Genomic DNA, 18893 nt, shown 5'->3' with positions numbered 1-18893 from the left:
TGTGCTCTGTCTTTCTCTTTCTCTGACAAATAAAATCTTTTTAAAAAACAAATAATAAAAAAGCTATCTTTTACATTCATGTTAAGTCATCCAAAAATTATGAGAAATTTCTTGGAAAAAAATGAAAAAGACTTGCCCGTAATAGATACAAATTTTCTACCTGTGACACCACACTCAGCTGGTTTTCCTCCAACCTCACAGGCCTTCCTCAATCTCCTTTACTGTCTCTTCATTTTCTGCCCAATCTCTGACTGTTGAAAGTTCTCAGAGGTCAGTTCTGAACAAATTTCTCTATCTACCAGCTCCCTAGGTTATTTCATCTATTCTCATGGCTTTAAATACCATCTCTATCCTGCCAGTTCTCAAATTCATATGTATAGAGAGGGTTTTTCCTTTGAATTCAAAAATCCAACTACATACTTGATAGCTACACTTAGAAATATTTGGGGATGGTGGGGGAGCCTGGGTGGCTCAGTCATCAAGCATCTGCCTTTGGCTCAGGTCATGATCCCGGGGTCCTGGGATCGAGCCCCGTATCGGGCTCTCTCCTCTGCAGGAAACCTGCTTCTCCCTCTCACATTCCCCCTGCTTGTGTTCCCTCTCTCACTGTGTCTCTCTGTCAAATAAATAAAAATCTTAAAAAAAAAAAATATTTGGGGATGGGGGGAAGTCTTTCATTATAACATGGCCAAAATGGAATTTTTAATTTTCTCGACAGACCTATTATTCTTCCCAGTAAGAGCACTATCCACCCAGAAGATAAAGCGAGAAACCCAGAAGTTGTCCTGATTCCTTTCTGTTACTACCCACATCCAGTCCATAGGCAGACCCCATAGATTCACCCTTTAAAACTATCTTAAATCTCTTCATGCCTTTCCACCTCCAAGGTCACTACCCGATCATTATCTCTAACGTAAAAAACTGCAGCACACTCTTAAATGTGCTTCCACACTTGTCTCCCTGCAATTCAGTCCCTTTTCCCAATATTTTATCATGAAAACTTTCAAATGTACAGAATTATATAAGAGGATTATATAATGAGCACCCATAGAGTTACCACCTAGATTTTATAATTAACATTTTGCTATCTTTGATTTATCACATGTATATCTATCCATCCTTCTATACATCTATGAACTCAAGGGTTTTCTTTTTTTTAAGATTTTATTTATTTATTTATTTGAGAGAGAGGGAATGAGAGATAGAGAGCACGAGAGGGAAGAGGGTCAGAGGGAGAAGCAGACTCCCCACTGAGCAGGGAGCCCGATGTGGGACTCGATCCCGGGACTCCAGGATCATGACCTAAGCCGAAGGCAGTCGCTTAACCAACTGAGCCACCCAGGCGCCCTCAAGGGTTTTTTTTTAATGCATTAACAAATAGCAGGCGTCAGCGCATTTCTTCCCTAAACACTTTAGCATGTATATCGTTAGCTACAGTTCAATATTTCTTTATGGTACTTTTTATTTTATTTTATTTTTTTAAAGATTTTATTTATTTGACAGACACAGTGAGAGAGGGAACACAAGCAGGGGGAGTGGGAGAGGGAGAGAAGCGGGCTTCCCGCAGAGCAGAGAGCCTGACGCAGGGCTCCATCCCAGGACTCTGGGATCATGACCTGAGCTGAAGGCAGATGCCCAACAACTGAGCCACCCAGGCGCCCTGAAAATATTTTATATTTTTCATGCTATTATAAATTAAATTGATTTTTTCTTGTGTTCTTTTTTTACTTAAAGATTTTATTTTATTATTTTCTAAAGATTTTATTTTAAGTAATCTCTATACCCAAAATGGGGCTCAAACTTAAAACCCCAAGATTAAGAGTCACATGCTCTACCGACTGAGTCACCCAGGCACCCCCAAAGATTTTTTTTTTTAAGATTTTATTTATTTGACAGAGAGAGACACAGTGAGAGAGGGAACACGAGCAGGGGGAGCGGGAGAGGGAGAAGCAGGCTCCCCACGGAGCAAGGAGCCTGATGCAGGGCTCAATCCCAGGACCCTGGGAACATGACCCGAGCCGAAGGCAGATGCTCAACGACTGAGCCACCCAGGCGCCCCCCCAAAGATTTTTTTTTTAAGATTTATTTATTTGAGAGAGAGAGAGAGAGAGAGCACAAGTGGGAGGGGCACAGGAAGGGACAGAGAATCCTCAAGCAGACACCAAGCTGAGCACAGAGTCCGATGTGGGGCTGGATCTCACAACCCTGAGATCACAACCTGAGCCAAAACCGAGAGTCAGACATTTAACTGACTGCACCACCCAGGTGCCCCTAAAGATTTTACTTTTTTAAGTAATCTCTATGCCCAATGTGGGACTCTAACTCAAAACCCACACAAGACTTGCACGCTCCACTGATTGAGCCAGCCAGCCACCCCTGAATTTTTTTTTTAAGGAAGCTCTATGCCCAGCCAGCCAGGTACCCCTAAATGAAATTGCTTTTAAATTGTTTTCCAGGGGTGCTTGGTTGTCTCAGTCCATAGGGCATGCGACTCTTGATCTCAGGGTGGTGAGTTCAAGTCCCACCTTGTGTGTAGAGATTACTTAAAATCTTTATAAAAATAATAAATTGTTTTCCAATTGCTTCCTGATAGTGCATAAAAGTTTACATTTTTAGGGGCACCTGGGTGGCTCAGGCATGAGACTCTTGATCTTGTGGTTGTGAGTTCAAGCCCCACATTGGATGCAAAGGTTACTTAAAAATAAAATCTTTGGGGCGCCTGGGTGGCTCAGTCGTTAAGCGTCTGCCTTCGGCTCAGGTCATGATCCCAGGTTCCTGGGATCGAGTCCCACATCGGGCTCCCTGCTCCGCGGGAGGCCTGCTTCTCCCTCTCCCACTCCCCCTGCTTGTGTTCCTGCTCTCGCTATCTCTCTCTGTCAAATAAATAAAATCTTTAAAAATAAAATAAAATAAAATAAAACCAATAAAAAATAAATAAAAAATAAAATAAAATAAAATCTTTGACCGGGGCGGGGGGCGGTTACAAATAAAAATGGAAATAAAATCTTTTTTTTTAAGATTGTATTTATTTGTCAGAGAGAGAGAGGGGGGCGGCAGGCAGAGGGAGAGGGAGAAGCAGGCTCCCCACCGAGCAAGGAGCCCGATTCGGCTCTATCCCAGGACCCTGGGATCATGACGTGAGCTGAAGGCAGATGCTTAACCGACTGAGCCACCCAGGCATCCCGAAAATAAAATCTTTTTAAAAAGTGTATATTTTTATATTTACTTTATATCCTGAGATATAAATTCACTTATAATTTCTCATAGTTGGGGCGCCTGGGTGGCTCAGTCATTAAGCATCTGCCTTCGGCTCAGGTCATGATCCCGGGGTCCTGGGATCGAGCCCCACATCGGGCTCCTTGCTCAGCGGGAAGCCTGCTTCTCCCTCTCCCACTCTCCCTGCTTGTGTTCCTTCTCTCGCTGTGTCTCTCTCTGTCAAATAAATAAATAAAATCTTTAAAAAAATAATAATTTCTCATAGTTATGATATAGGTCCATTAAGACTTTCTATGTAAATAATCATGTCATCTGCAAATAGAGGGAGTTTTACTTCTCCTTTCTGATCTTTATGCTTTTTATTTCACTTTCTTACCTATGTTCACTGGTTAAATACAAGTTGTGACACTGGGCATCCTTACCTTGTACCTGATCTTAGGGAGAAAGCATTCAATATTTCACCATTAAGTATGATGCTAGCTGTTGGGTTTTCATGGATAACTGTTATGGTTATCTAATACTAAATAAAAACAAAAACAAACTTCCCAAACTTAGTGGCTTAAAACAACAATTTTTTTTAGCTTGTGAAATGTCAATTTGGGCAGAGCTCTGTGGGGAAAGCTTGTTTCTGTTCCACAAAGCATCAGCTGGGAGCTGAAGAATCCACTTTGAAGGTGGCTTACTCGAATGGCTGGTAAGTTGAGGCTGGCTGTCAGTTCCTCTACAGAGGCTGCTTGGCTACCTCATAGCATGGCGACTGGATTCCAAGGGCAAGCATTCCTAAAGACCAGATGGAAGCCATCTCAGCACTATGAGGTAACCTCAAAAGTCACATAGCATCACTTCCACTGTAGTCTTAGGTCCGCCCAGCCAGATTTAGGAGGTGAACATAGTCTCTACCTCTTGATGGGCTGAGTGTTAATGACACATGAGAAGAGCATGTGAGATGGGACGTATTGTTGGAAAATGTGATCTGACAAAATGCCCCCTTATCAGATTGAGGAAGGTCTCTTCTGTTCTAATGTGATTCGTTTTTATAATAAATCAATGGTGAATTTTCCAAGTACTTTTTCTGCATCTATTGAAGGATTTTCTCCTTTATGCTGTTATTATTGGAAATTACACTATTGACTTTGTTTGTTGTTGTTGTTGATTGTTAAACCATTTGGCAATCCTAGGATAAATTCAACTTGGTTATGCTAGAATAAACTTATGTATCACTGGGTTTAATTTGTTAATATGTTGCCTACTTTATTTATTTTTTATTTTTAAATTTTTTTAAGTAATCTCTACATCCAACTTATGACCCTGGAATCAAGAGTTGCATACTCTACCAGTTGAGCCAGCCAGGTATTTGCTAATATCTTGTTAAGAATTTTTCCATCTTTGCTTTTGAAAGATACTGTCTGGGGCACCTGGGTGACTCAGTTGGTTAAGCATCGGACTCTTTAATTTCAGCTCGGGTCTTGATCTCAGGGTTGTGAGTTCAAACCTTACACTGGGCTCCACACTGGGCATGGAGCCTACTTAAAAAAAAAAAAAAAAGATACTTGGTTTGTGACTTTCTTTTCTTGTAACAACTTTTTCAGGTTTGGGTATCAGTGGGTTTTCTTTAAGATTTTATTTATTTAAGGTCAATCAGAGAAAGACATGTATCATATGACCTCACTGATATGAGGAATTCTTAATCTCAGGAAACAAACTGAGGGTTGCTGGAGTGGTGGGGGGTGGGAGGGTTGGGGTGGCTGGGTGATAGACATTGGGGAGGGTATGTGCTATGGTGAACGCTGTGAATTGTACAAGACTGATGAATCAGATCTGTACTTCTGAAACAAATAATGCAATATATGTTAAGAAAAAAAAAGAAGAAGATAGCAGGAGGGGAAGAATGAAGGGGAGTAAGTCAGAGGGGGACTCGAACCATTAGAGACGATGGACTCTGAAAAACAAACTGAGGGTTCTAGAGGGGAGGGGGGTGGGGGGATGGGTTAGCCTGGTGATGGGTATTGAAGAGGGCACATTCTGCGTGGAGCACTGGGTGTTATGCACAAACAATGAATCATGGAACAGGACATCAAGAACTAATGATGTAGTGTATGGTGATTAACATAACAATAAAAATTTTAAAAAGATTTTATTTATTTATTTGATAAAGAGAGAGAGCACAAGCAGGGGGAGTGGCAGGCAGAGGGAGAGGGAGAAGCAAGCTCCCCACAGACCAGCAGGAGCGTGATGTGGGACTGGATCCCAAGACCCTGGGACCATGACCTGAGCTGAAGGCAGTCGCTTAACCAACTGAGCCACCCAGGGGTCCTGGATATCAGAGTTATACTGGCATCATGAGTTAGGGAATGCTGTCTTCTAATTTCTGAAAGTTTGTAATTATTTTTTTCTTAGATGTTCATTAGAATTCACATCTGAGCCTGGAGTTTCTTTTTCTTTTTTTTTTTAAGATTTTATTTTATTTTTTTAAGTAATCTCTACACCCAGTGTGGGGCTTGAACCCACAACCCCGAGATCAAGAGTCTCACATGCCACCGACTGAGCCAGCCAGGTGTCCTGAGCCTGGAGTTTCTTTGTGGAAGAATTTCTGATAAATTCAATTTCTTTAATTGGCTATGCAGATTTTGTTTCGTCTATGGTAGTTTTGATTGTAATTTTCAAGGCATCTGTCCATTTCACCTAAGTTGTTAAATTCCTTGGCAAAGAGTTATTAGAAATTCCTTATTATCTTTTCAATATTTGTAGGATCCATAGTGATGTCCTCTTTTTAATACTTGATATTAGTAATTTATGTTCTTTCTTTTTTACTTATCAGTTTAGCTAGGAGCTTATTAATTAGTTGATCTTTTCAAAGAAGCAATTTTAGGGTTTGTTATTTTCTCTGTGGTCTTAAATTTTGTTGATTTCTGTTTTAACTGCAAGCTTTGTTGACAAAGTAAATTTTGTAAAAACATAATCAATTTTATTCCCCTGCTGAAAACCTTCAAGCATTTCCCATGGCATTTAGGATAAAAGACAAAAGTATTACAAATCCTGTAGAGCCCTCCATGACCTTGCCTTTTGTCTACTTCTCCAACCCCATTTGTTGCTACTACCTCACTCACAATGTTTCACTTGCAGTGGACTTTTGACAATTCCTATGGCAAGCCGAGCTTTTTCCTCTCTGAGACTATTCTCTTCACCTGGGCCATTCTTCCCCTACAACTCTGCATGGCTATTTCCTTTTTATCCTTCATGTGTCAGTTTAAAGGATAGCATATCGAAGAAACTTTCCCCTGACCATTCTAAAGTAGCTCTCTGATGCCTACATCCCACAATTATTCCATATCATGTGATCTATTTACTTATTTAATAAGCACTTTCTGTAAATTATCATTTTTGATTAGTTTATGTTTGACATGTCCAAATTTATTTGATGTTAAGAGTTTCATCTGAATAGGATACTACTGTGTTGAAGTACAGCATCAAGGCTAGTTAGGCTGTAGATTCAGACTGGCTGAATTTGAATCCTAGATCCACCACTTATTGTGTGAATTTGGGCAAGTTATTTGATCTCCCTGAACCTCCATTATTCTACCTGTAAAAAAGGGGTATTAAATAGTACCTATCTTATAATTGTTGTAGAGATACAGTTAAGGCATCAAAAGTGCATAAAACAAACCATGGAATATAGTTAAGTCCTCAGGAAATACACATAACTTATTGTCATTGATTTCTAGGGCCTAACACAGTGTCTGTTATTCAAAGAATGGATGTGAAGAATTGTGTAAAGTGTGCAGTTGTTATTCAAGAGTGTCAGCTATCATTGGCCCAAGTCAAGGCAATGCATTTCTCATATAATATAGGCTTTACTATTTGCCATTCATCTTGGCTCAAATTAGCAACAAGACATTTCTATGAAACAAGTCAAATGAATTTTTCAAATTGCTCTTCTCATGGACTATTTGTGCCTTATTTCTCCCTACTGAACATAAAGTCTCCAAAAGCAGGGACTGAGCCCTATTATGGTGCCACACCACGCTCCTTATAGGGGATGAAGGCATAGCTCTGTCCTTGAGAGAACCAACTTGGGGGCACATAGGTAAACAGGCAGTTACCATAAAGTGTGGTACATACTCTATTAGAGAAATACCTGATGTTAGATGCTGTAGGACATCCATATCAGACTGAAAGTACAGCTAACAGACCTCCCAAGGTAAGCTCTCCATAATGCTGATATAATGCCTGACACACAATGGGTGCTGAATAAATGGATGCTGAATACCCAGAGGGAGAATAGGGTAAGATGTAATTATATATACCCATTAACTTTTCTAACTCCATACCCTTGAGAGCTAGGAGTGGTACCTCACTTATCAATCGCTGGACCAGATCACTGTCCCATTCTATAGATCAAAGGGCTATTCCCACAAAAGGCAGGAAGAGTAACAATGGAAATCAAAACAGAAATAGTCAATCTTCAGTGGACGATAACCTGGCAAGATACACTTTGGGTCATTAATGTGAAATAAATCAGATATAAATACAGTTATTATTTTAAATATTCTTCTGTTCTGACTACTTATGTTTAGCATTTGTGCTTCAATAATGTGAATATTTTTTAATAATGTGAATAGTTAAAAAAGAGAAATAATGGCCAAAATATGAATAAAATTTATTTTTAATATCCTACATATTCTATAACACATAGAATGCAAATTTTTATTTAAAAAAATAGTCGCAGTCCTCTTTTATTGATAACATAACTGAGACACTTATTTCATACATTTAAATTATCTTGAGATTTGATAACAATATTTAGCTACAATGTAGCCCAGAAATGAAAATATACAAAATAGTTTTAAGAACACATGTATTTCTACCTGTGGGTACACTTACAAATCATACAAAGATACATATTTATTTTAAAATAAAGACTTTGTAAATGAAACCAGTTCATCTAATTTTTACCAAGGTATGACAAAAAATACTTTATGCAAACAAAATTAAAATTGAAGCAGAAATAACACCTTCAGCTTAGTTTTCTAATACATCAATTAGATGGTAACTAGACTTATGGTGATTATTTTGCAGTAAATACAAATATTGAATCATTACATTGTGCACCTGAAACTAATATATTGTTATATGTCAATTTTACCTCAATAAAAAAATTATAAAGTTAGAACAATTAAAATAGTTTGCATTGATCAAAAAGAATCACATCAATTCTACAAATCACTATTTCTGAGGACAGAACTATAATTGTTCCCTTCCCATTTCTGTCATGCTTACAATAAAAGATAAAAAGTATTCTAAATACAATAAATGGAATTCTTATATTTTAAACCATTTTAATATAAAGAATAGCAATCAAATCGTGTCTTACATTTCTACTTAAGGTTATATTGCACTAAAATTATTTTACATGGAAGAACTAGTTGATGTATCATGACAAAATACCTTCAAAACATTCTTTGACATTCACATCTATATTAATGGATATTTCACAGTCCACTTAGATAAATTTTCTAGTGTATACCAAATCATCTAACAAAAACAAATCTATAATGCTAACTGTTTTGAGAGCAAAGATATTCAGTATTTATTATTACTGCCTTTGGGAAATACACTGACTTTTAAAAACAAATTTAGTCAGTCATAGTACCTAGTACCTAGTAATAACATATGAGCAATACCTGAAAATTCTTCATTTATTGTTGAGTTTCTACAAGGCTAATTTTTAAATACAACATTTATTTTATTTAAAAACAAAAAGTGTCAGTCCTTTTATGCAGTGGAGCAGAATTATGAGAAGAGAGATAATAAGAATAATCTTCAATGCTGGCATCTAAGCTACGTGTTTTTAAGTTTTTAAAAAAATTTTTTTATTTTTAGTAATGTCTATATCCAAAGTGGGGCTTGAACTTATGACCCCAAGATTAAGAGCATGCTCTTCTGGGTGGGTCAGCCAGGTTCACCCCCCCCAAGCTATGTTTTATATAACTTAAAAATTCAGTTTTCATCATTCTGCTGCAATATAACCAAGCCTATAACCAATGTTAGAGTCTTTGAAAATCATGATTATAATTAAAGCTTGGAATTAAAGCATGATAAAGCTAATGGCAACCTCCTGAATCCCATTTTAAGTTAGTTCTACTTCCAAATAACACTTTAAAACAGTTTCAAATAACCTAACTGATTAGCCAGCATCAGCTTAGGAATTTTTTTCAATGTTCTAAGGTATAACTTTTGGCATCAAAAAGCACAGTAAGCACTTTTGATTTGTGATGAATAAAAAAAAAAATCAAGTACTATAAAACCAGTGGTTCCTGTGACAAGGCAAATATCCCCTTCAAGTAATGTTCCTCCCAAAATTAAAGTAACATTTTATTTCTCCCTCTGAGATATTATTAAGGAAAAGAAATCATGATTTTCTTTAGTTGAGGTGCAAAAACTGCTTCATAAGTTCATATGTTGTAAAAGCCACTGCTTGAGAGGGAACACAGCGAATGTAATTAAGAGATAAACCACGATATAATCCTCTTCGAATTCCGTGGTGTCCATAGACATACTTCAGAGTCTCCCACATGGTACTGAAAGACAATGGTTAAATGATGGCACCGTTATACCCACTCAAGAAGAGACAATTTCAGGATTCATAACAGAATTTTTTTAAAAGATTTTATTTATTTATTTGAGAGAGAGAGAGATAGTACAAGTAGGGGGAGGGTCAGAGGGACAAGCAGACTCCCCACTGAGCACGATGCCCAGATGGACACAGGGCTTGATCCCAGGACCCAGAGATCATGACCTGAGTGAAGTCAGATGCTTAACCCACTGAACCACCCAGGCGCCCCCATAATAGCATTTTTAAAAGAAGCCAAAATGCCATCTTCAATAGGTTTTGGAAGGCAAGTGTAAAAACAAGCTGAAAATTCACAATAAAGCAGCAATTCATTCCAAACAAGTACAAGCATTATGCACAGAATTGCCGGGTTCATTAGTACAATCTATTTTGTTTGGACTATGCCTGTAACATTTACTGGCAACACTATCTCATAATAATACCTGGACTACTGGTAAGACCGCAGTCCTATCTCCCTACTTGATTTAAACACTACATTCCCTAAAGAAAATGAACAATGACAAATAGAGAACTTACAGGCACTTTTCATATTCTGGGAGAACAGTTCCTAATTGCATTCGCCGACGAGTTACATCAAATGGGTAGCTAAAAGAAGAAAAAGGCAGAAGGACTTAAAAATGATTTTTAGTGTTCTATGCAACAATTATTGAATACAAAGCCCTATATATTATTTCCTTAGAAAAGAATGTGTTCCAGGCGCCTGGGTGGCTCAGTTGGTTGAACGACTGCCTTCGGCTCAGGTCATGATCCTGGAGTCCCTGGATCGAGTCCCGCATTGGGCTCCCTGCTCAGCAGGGAGTCTGCTTCTCCCTCTGACCCTCTTCCCTCTCGTGCTCTCTATCTCTCATTCTCTCTCTCTCAAATAAATAAATAAAATCTTTAAAAAATAATAATAAAAAGAAAAGAATGTGTTCCTATAACTTTATCGTTTTGTCTAATCTGGGAGTTAGTATATAAGCACGTGAATAAATTAAATAGCAATACAAAGGTCTTGTTTTGCTTATGTGGTTCCATGGGGTTAGATAATTCTTCTCTCTCATCATTACAATATAGAGTTCTATTCATTCCTCAAGACCAAATTAAATGCCACTTTCTGAAGATTCAAACTGGGTATTTTTCATTGTTGGAACCTAAGACAGGGTTTGTCAACTTTGGCACTATTAACATTTTAGGTTGGGTAATTCTTAGTTGTGGGGGTCTATCCTGTGCACTCTGGGATGTTTAAGTGCATCCCTGGCCTCTACCCACTACATGCCAGTAGCATACCCTCAGCTGTGACAATCAAAATTGTCTCCAGTCATTAAATAAATGTCCACTGGAAGCAAAATCACCCCCAGTTGAGAACCACTACTCTAAGAGTATTCAGTAAGTCCCCCTGTATAGAGTAGACTAACAAAAACTTTTCCTTAAGGGAAAAAACCAACAATATACATATTGCATTTAGAAGACAGAGAAAATTCTATGTAAAAAAAATTACCTAAAATGAAATATACAAAAGCAATCTCTTTTAGGAGTGGGACCCCAGGTGATTTTTTTTAATTACTTTTATTTTGCTAATATTGACTACTTGTGTTAGGTCTTATGCTAAACAATTTATGTAAACTATCGCATTCCATCTTCACAACTGCATGAAGTAGGTACTATTATCCCAACATTAATAAATTAAATCTTAGAGACATTCTCCAGTGTGACAAGCTTTCTACTTTCTTATTCAAAGATCTCCATGGTACGTAATATATACCTAAGTGATATATGACAAAAATGATATACTTTTATATATATTTATATTTACAATGAAATGTTATAATTGAAAAGAAACCATGTTTTTTTTAACCAAACAGCTTAAGAAATAACATTAACCAATCACTGAAGCTCCGTATGCATTTCAATAGCATCTCCAGGAATTATTTTTTAAGGAGCATGGTAAGAGGAAGAAACTTTATGAGAATTAAGGGACAAAAACCTCAACCTGAAGGATTTGGTTTCCTAGCAGGAAAAGATGTATGTGAGTACAAGGAATTGGTTAGTAGAAAGGAGAGAAGGTAAGAAGACCAGGTACAAGGAGAAGAGCAAGGGAAATAATAGTAAGAAAGAAAAAGCATGCTAGGCAGTGTTCTATAGTAAAAACTGATAAGACAGAGTGACACTTGGAAATGTACAATGTGAAAATTGATTTTGAGGTATTATCAGGGCTAAAAGATTAATGGTTATCAGTCACAAATAGGAAAGCTAGGAGCTGAGGATTGTCACCAAGAGGAAGACAAGAAAGGAGTATCTGAACTGGAGTTTGCACTGATGGCAGAAGTCCAACAGAAACCTCCAAGAGCTGGGGCGCCTGGGTGGCTCAGTCGGTTAAGTGTCTGCTTTCAGCTCAGGTCATGATCCCAGGGTCCTGGGATTGAGCCCCGCATCGGGCTCCCTGCTCCGCGGGACACCTGCTTCTCCCTCTCCCACTCCCCCTGCTTGTGTTCCCTCTCTCGCTGTCTCTCTCTCTCTGTCAAATAAATAAATAAAATCTTAAAAAAAAAAAAATCCAAGAGCTTGCTAGAGAAGTAATGGAGAATCAGTAATGAAGATTTAAATAGAATTTGTTATCTGTGCAGAAGTGACCACTGAAACCATAAAGATAGATGAGCTCTCCTAGGTATTTATGGGAAGGGCAGAGGACGAAGGTCAGGCTGGGCCTTAACAACTCAGCATGACTAGGGAGGAGAAGGAGGATATGAATCAGCAAAATGCCTGAAAAGGGAAGCCCAGAAAGGTTGATTGCCATGAGAGGGTACTGTTACAAAAACCCAGAACCAGGACAATTGGAAGGAAGCAAAAGAACTGAGAGGGAGCCTTTGGATTTGGTAAGAGTCTACAGATGTAGAATACAGTTTAAGAAAAGAAGTGGGAAAGATTTTAAGGATCTACATTGGAAGTGAGTGGTAAAGAAAAAAGGCAGTAAAAGCAAGAAGAGAATCAGGTAGCTAAGGGTGATCATGTTTCTGCAAATGAGCAAGGTTCCAGAGTCAGGTTTCCAAAAGTAAACCACACACCTTTTCTTTTTAACCTTCAACCTCCTATGATCTGCTTCCACACACAAGTACACTGAACCTGCTTTCGCAAAGGTGATTCTTCATTGTAAAATCCAATGACCACTTTATGTCTCGGTATTTATCTTACTTTGATTTTTCTTTTCCATTGGATACTTTTTTGTCTTTGTGACACTACCACTTCCTGTTTTTCAGGATACTCCTCAGTCACAGAAAGCTTTTCTTCTTCTTCCTGACAAGTTCCTTCTTCTTAGTGTTCCAGCCTCTTTCGATCTCATCTACTCAATCTCTCTTGGGCTGGGAAATTCTTGGAAATCACCTTTCCAATTACAATATAGTAATACCTTTATATTCCCACTACAACTTCTATTAATATATAATTCATTGTATTGCTACTGTCTTAATAAGAATATAGGCTTTTTGAGGCCATAATTTTGTTTTTCCCTCAGCAAATGTCCCAAAGTCTAGTACACTGTCTGGCACAAAGGAGGCCTTCAAGATTTAGTGCAAGAGAAGTGCCTCCTTACACACACACGCGCACACACACACACAAATGGCTCAAATTTCAGAAACTCATAAAGGCAAATTCATGAGAAAATATGGGTGAACACCATACTTTTTTTTTTTTTTAAGAGTTTATCTATTTATTTGACAGAGAGAGACACAGCGAGAGAGGGAACACAAGCAGGGGGAGTAGGAGAGGGAGAAGCAGACCTCCTGTCGAGCAGGGAGCCCGACACGGGGCTCAATCCCAGGACCCTGGGATATGACCTGAGCCAAAGGCAGACGCCCAACGACCGAGCCACCCAGGTGCCCATACTTTTTTTTTTTTTAAGATTTTAATTATTTATTTGATCGGGAGACAAAAAGCACAAGGCAGAGCAGCAGACAGAGGGAGAGGGAGAAGCAGGCTTCCCGATGAGCAGGGAGCCCGATGTAGGGCTCAATCCCAGGACCCTGGGATCACGACCTGAGCCGAAGGCAGACGCCTAACCAACTGAGCCACCCAGGCGCCCAGGGTAAAGACCATACACAGTAATTCTTTCTAGCTTGCTGTCTTTTTTTCATTCTTTCATTTAAAAAAAACTTTTTAAAGATTTTAAGTAATCTCTACACCCAATGTGGGGCTTGAACTTACAACTCTGAGATCAAGAGCTGCATGCTATATGGACTGAGCCAGCCAAGCACCCCTCTTTCTTTCTTTTAAATGAATCCACAGGAATTTGGATGGGTTTAAACTAATTTGGTCAATTTGGCACATAATTATTTATAATATGCTTAAGGTGCTACATCTGGAAAAATGTATTCAATTACTGCTTATATTTTGCAAGGGATCCTGTGTTTTAATAATTTATTAGAAAAACTAAAATGATTAATGCTGAAAATCAAGATTGAGAAACTGCAATTTGATTGAATTAAGTTGATGAAGAAACTTACGATATTGTCTGCGCTATTGCTCCAGCAACACCACCACAAAGTAAGTTTATGTGGGTTTTCAGAACTAAGACATTAGGATTGTCTGATGAAGGTCTGCCAAGAAGGGTAGGAGCATGGGAAAGCCCAACACTCTTTAAGGTACCAAAAGTAAAAAATGAAACACCTGAAAAACAAAATACAGTTTCACCACTATGCTTAACATTACATGAACCAAGAAAAGACACCATTCTTCATAATAAACAATTAACTCAAGGAACAAACTATACATTTCCTGATTTCTGATGTTTGGCTTTTTCTAGAAGAAAAAGGTTTAATTAATGTTTATAAATAACCTAAAGATGACAAAATAACCACCTATAAAAATTATAGCTGTGGTTTTCATACACTTACACTTCAGTTTACTAAATAAAGGCAGTAGTTGAGTATAAATGCCACCTTATATATTAATAGAATTAAGTAGTTTTCCAAGGTTTCACATGAGTAAAACTTAAATTCATGATTAATAATTACAAGTAAATATGACAACTGATATTCACAATAACAATGACAGTGGTAAGATAAAAGCAAAAACTTTAGGAGTGACAAAGAATTGTTATTTTATCTCAGTGCCTAATTTTTGAAGAGTTGTGACCATGGGAGAAATGTTCATATTGGATCACAAGACACGTGAAATCTAATAAATATTATCAATAACATGCACTTGGTGCTTGCTGAACATTTACATGATTTTGTAATTGACCCATTAAAGTCTCACATTAACAAAATAAAGAATAGAATTCAAGCAATCCTATCAACTAAACATTACTCAAGATAATTTGATATCTACTAAATTTTAAAAAAAACATTTAAAATATACATGATGCTTAACAAGAAATGAGCACTAACAAAACTTTAGTCTAGGAGAATACCTCAATATATGCATTTATTCATTTTTTTGAAGATTTATTTATTTATTTGTCAGAGAGAGAAAGCGAACAAACAGGGGAGCAGAGGGAGAAGCAGGCTCCCTGCTGAGCAAGGAGCTGGATGTGGGACTCAATCCCAGGACCCTGGGATCACAACCTGAGCCAAAGGCAGACGCTTAACTGACTGAGCCACCCAGGCGAGCCCGCATTTATTCTTTATACAGAATTCTTATTATAGTATTTTGAATTGATGGTATATAATTTTAGAATATTCATATACTTTTCTATTTGGGAAATCTATTTTAAAGACTTAATCTAAAATCTGAAAAAGCTCACAATGAGGAAATTCATAGCAAGTTAAATGGAGGTTGAAAAAATTAGAAATATACAAATGATGTGGAATAGTATTCAGTGAAATATGATGCAACTAATAAAAAGGACATTTGTGAAGAGTATTCAAATATATGAAAAACGTTTGGGAAATGGGGGAAAATGAAGGAAGAAAATTATATATATACTATAGGTTAAAATATATATATATATATTTTTTTTTTAAAGATTTTATTTATTTATTTGAGAGAGAGAGAGAATGAGAGATAGAAAGCACGAGACGGAAGAGGGTCAGAGGGAGAAGCAGACTCCCTGCTGAGGAGGAAGCCCGATGTGGGACTCGATCCCGGGACTCCAGGATCATGACCTGAGCTGAAGGCAGTCGTTTAACCAACTGAGCCACCCAGGCGCCCTAAAATATATTTTAAAAACAAAAAATTTAGAGAAGAAAATAGAACAAAAAATTCTAAGTTCTGCTTCCAACACAACGGCAATCTAGGTATTCTTTTTTTTTTTTTAAGATTTTATTTCTTTATTTGACAGAGAGAGACACAGTGAGAGAGAGAACACAAGCAGGGGGAGTGGAAGAGGGAGAAGCAGGCTTCCCACTGAGCAGGAAGCCCGATGTGGGACCCGATTCCAGAACCCTGGGATCATGACCTGAGCCGAAGGCAGATGCTTAATGACTAAGCCACCCAGGTGCCCGCAATCTCAGTATTCTGAATGACTTTGTCATTGCTGTTGGACTTGCAAAAAGGGTGAGAAGGTCTCCAAAAACCCCAGCAACACAACCTTCCAAAAATATAAGCTGGAGCCCACTTGGGAATTGTGGGCCCATGAGAGAGGTGAAGTGACTCAATACAATGAAGCCAATAACAGAAAGCTATTGAGATGGATCTTGCCACTGGGTTTGCAGAAGATGGACTCATTGGGTCTGAAACTCGGAGATTAAGATCAAGTAATGGGCTCATAATTAAAGAACATCAACCATAGAAGGAGGCAAATAAATTTTTTTTAAAGATTATTTATTTATTTATTTGAGAGAGAGAGAGAGAGAGAGAGGCAGAAGGAGAAGCATAGGGAGAAGCAGACTCCGCACTGAGCAGGGAGCCCGATGCGGGACTCATTCCGAGGACCCTGAGATCATGACCTGAGCCAAAGGCAGACGGTTAACTGACTGAGCTACCCAGGCGCCCCAGGAGGCAAATAAATTTATACATTTATAAAACAGTGGGTAAGGGTTCAGAAAAATCAGTGAACAAGAAAGAAATTTTTGAAAACATAAAAAGAAAAGCCACAGGTATAAATCAAATAGCAAAGTATAGAAACAAATATAAATGTATCAATAATCACAACTATTAGGTGGGCTAATTGGCAATTAAGGATTTTACAGACCAGATTTTTAAAAATATCCAGTTACATAATGATTGCAAAAGAAATATCTAAAACATAAAGACATAAAAAAAAAAGTAGAAAATAAAAGGATGAAAAAAGATATACCAGGCAAATATTAACTTGGATCTGTCCAAAACCTAATTATGAGTTAAGGGGAGGGGGCAGGGATTTGAACCATGAATATACTAGATGATATTAAGAATTCTTTTTTAGGGGCACCTGGGTGGCTCAGATTTAGGTTAAGCATCTGCCTTCAGCTCGAGTCATGATCTCCAGGTCCTGGGATAGAGCACCATGTCTGGCTCCCAGCAGCGGGGAGTCTGCTTCTCCCTCTCCCTCTGCCTCTCACCCTACTTGTGCTCTTTCTGTCTGTCTCTCTCTCTCTCTCAAATGAATAATAGAATTTTTTTAAAAAAAAGGAATTTTTTTTAAAGTTCCATAATGGTATATGGTTATGCTTTAGAAAAAAGCATAGAGAAGAGCTGAATACTGAAATATTGTGGATGAAATAAAATGGATTTGCTTTAAAACAATTTGGGATGAGAGTGGAGGGAATTATTTAGGGGCACAGATGAAACAAGACTGGTAGTAAGTTGATCGTTGTTGAAGGTAGGTGCTAGGTGCATGGTGGCTCATTATACTATTGCCTACTTTGAATATGTTTGAAAATTTCCACATTTTAAGCAAAAACAATAAAATAATAAACTCATGGGATGCAGCTGAAGCAGGATTTGGTGGGGGGGAAGCCTACATTAGGGAAAAAAAAAATCCAAAGGTTGAAAATGAATGAGGTGGGGCGCCTGGGTGGCTCAGTCATTAAGCGTCTGCCTTCGGCTCAGGTCATGATCCCAGCTTCCTGGGATCGAGCCCCGCACCGGGCTCCCTGCTCGGCGGGAAGCCTGCTTCTCCCTCTTCCACTCCGCCTGCTTGTGTTCCCTCTCTCAGTGTCTCTCTCTCTGTCAAATAAATAAATAAAATCTTAACAAAAAAAAAAAAAGAAAATGAATGAGGTAAGCATCCAACTGAAGAATAAGCCTGAGGGGGGATGCCTGGGTGGCTCAGTTGGTTAAGCGACTGCCTTCAGCTCAGGTCATGATCCTGGAGTCCCGATCCTGGAGTCCCAGGATCGAGTCCCGCATCAGGCTCCCTGCTCAGCAGGGAGTCTGCTTCTCCCTCGGACCCTCCCCCTCCTTATGCTCTCTCTCTATCTCATTCTCTCTCTCAAATAAATAAATAAAATCTTTAAAAAAAAAAAAGAATAAGCCTGAGGAAGGAGATAATTAAGATATGAAAAAGAATCAATGAAATGGAAAACAAAGGTAGACTAGAGAAGAAAATAAAAGCCAAAACTGATTCTTTGAAAAATCTAATAACTGATTAAACAATGAAAAATGGGCATGGCAATAGAACAGATTAAAAAAATATGAAGAAATAAGGGAATTCTTTAGCCAAAATAAAAGAAAACTAATACAAAAGCGTCAAGTTTAAAATGGAAAAGAAAGGTATAAATTACCAAAAATGGTTCACAAAAGATAGAAAACCCGAATGTTCCTACAACCATTTAAGAAATTAAACCAGGATTTTAAAAATCATCCACAATGAAAACTTTCAAGAAATGGATAATTCTAATTATTTTATAGAGATTATTCCTGAAGATGGAAAATGAGGAAATACTCTTTAACTCATTTATAAAACCTATATAACCTTGATACCCAAACCACACAAGGATATTATAAGAAAAGAAAATTACAAGCTAATCTCATTTAGAAATACAGATGTAAAACTTTTAAAAACAACTAGCAAACTTAATTCAACAGGATATAAAAAGGTCATGATGTCATAACCAATTTGGGTTGATCTTAGAACATCTATTAATGTCATTCATCATATTAAAAGATTAATGGAGAAAACTTATGATCACCTCTGTAAATGCGGGAAAGG

General features: G+C 37.9%; 1 protein-coding gene across 1 annotated transcript in view; it reads right to left on the bottom strand.

Moving 5' to 3' along the window:
- Positions 1-7950: 7950 nt before the first annotated feature.
- SLC25A16 (solute carrier family 25 member 16) overlaps positions 7951-18893 on the bottom strand; it is a 49426-nt gene continuing 38483 nt past the window's right edge. The window contains exons 7-9 of the mRNA XM_088019779.1: positions 14323-14485; positions 10364-10432; positions 7951-9794 (exon numbers count right to left, since the gene is read on the bottom strand). Coding sequence (XP_087875905.1) covers positions 9638-9794; positions 10364-10432; positions 14323-14485 — 389 coding nt within the window. The 3' untranslated portion in view covers positions 7951-9637. The remainder of the gene's footprint in view (positions 9795-10363; positions 10433-14322; positions 14486-18893) is intronic.

This window comes from Eumetopias jubatus, unplaced genomic scaffold, assembly GCF_037043125.1.
Source record: "Eumetopias jubatus isolate StellerSeaLion01/CBP00866 unplaced genomic scaffold, mEumJub1_p1.0 scaffold_17, whole genome shotgun sequence".
Lineage (NCBI taxonomy): Eukaryota > Metazoa > Chordata > Mammalia > Carnivora > Otariidae > Eumetopias > Eumetopias jubatus.
This window is presented reverse-complemented; position numbering and strand designations above follow the sequence as displayed.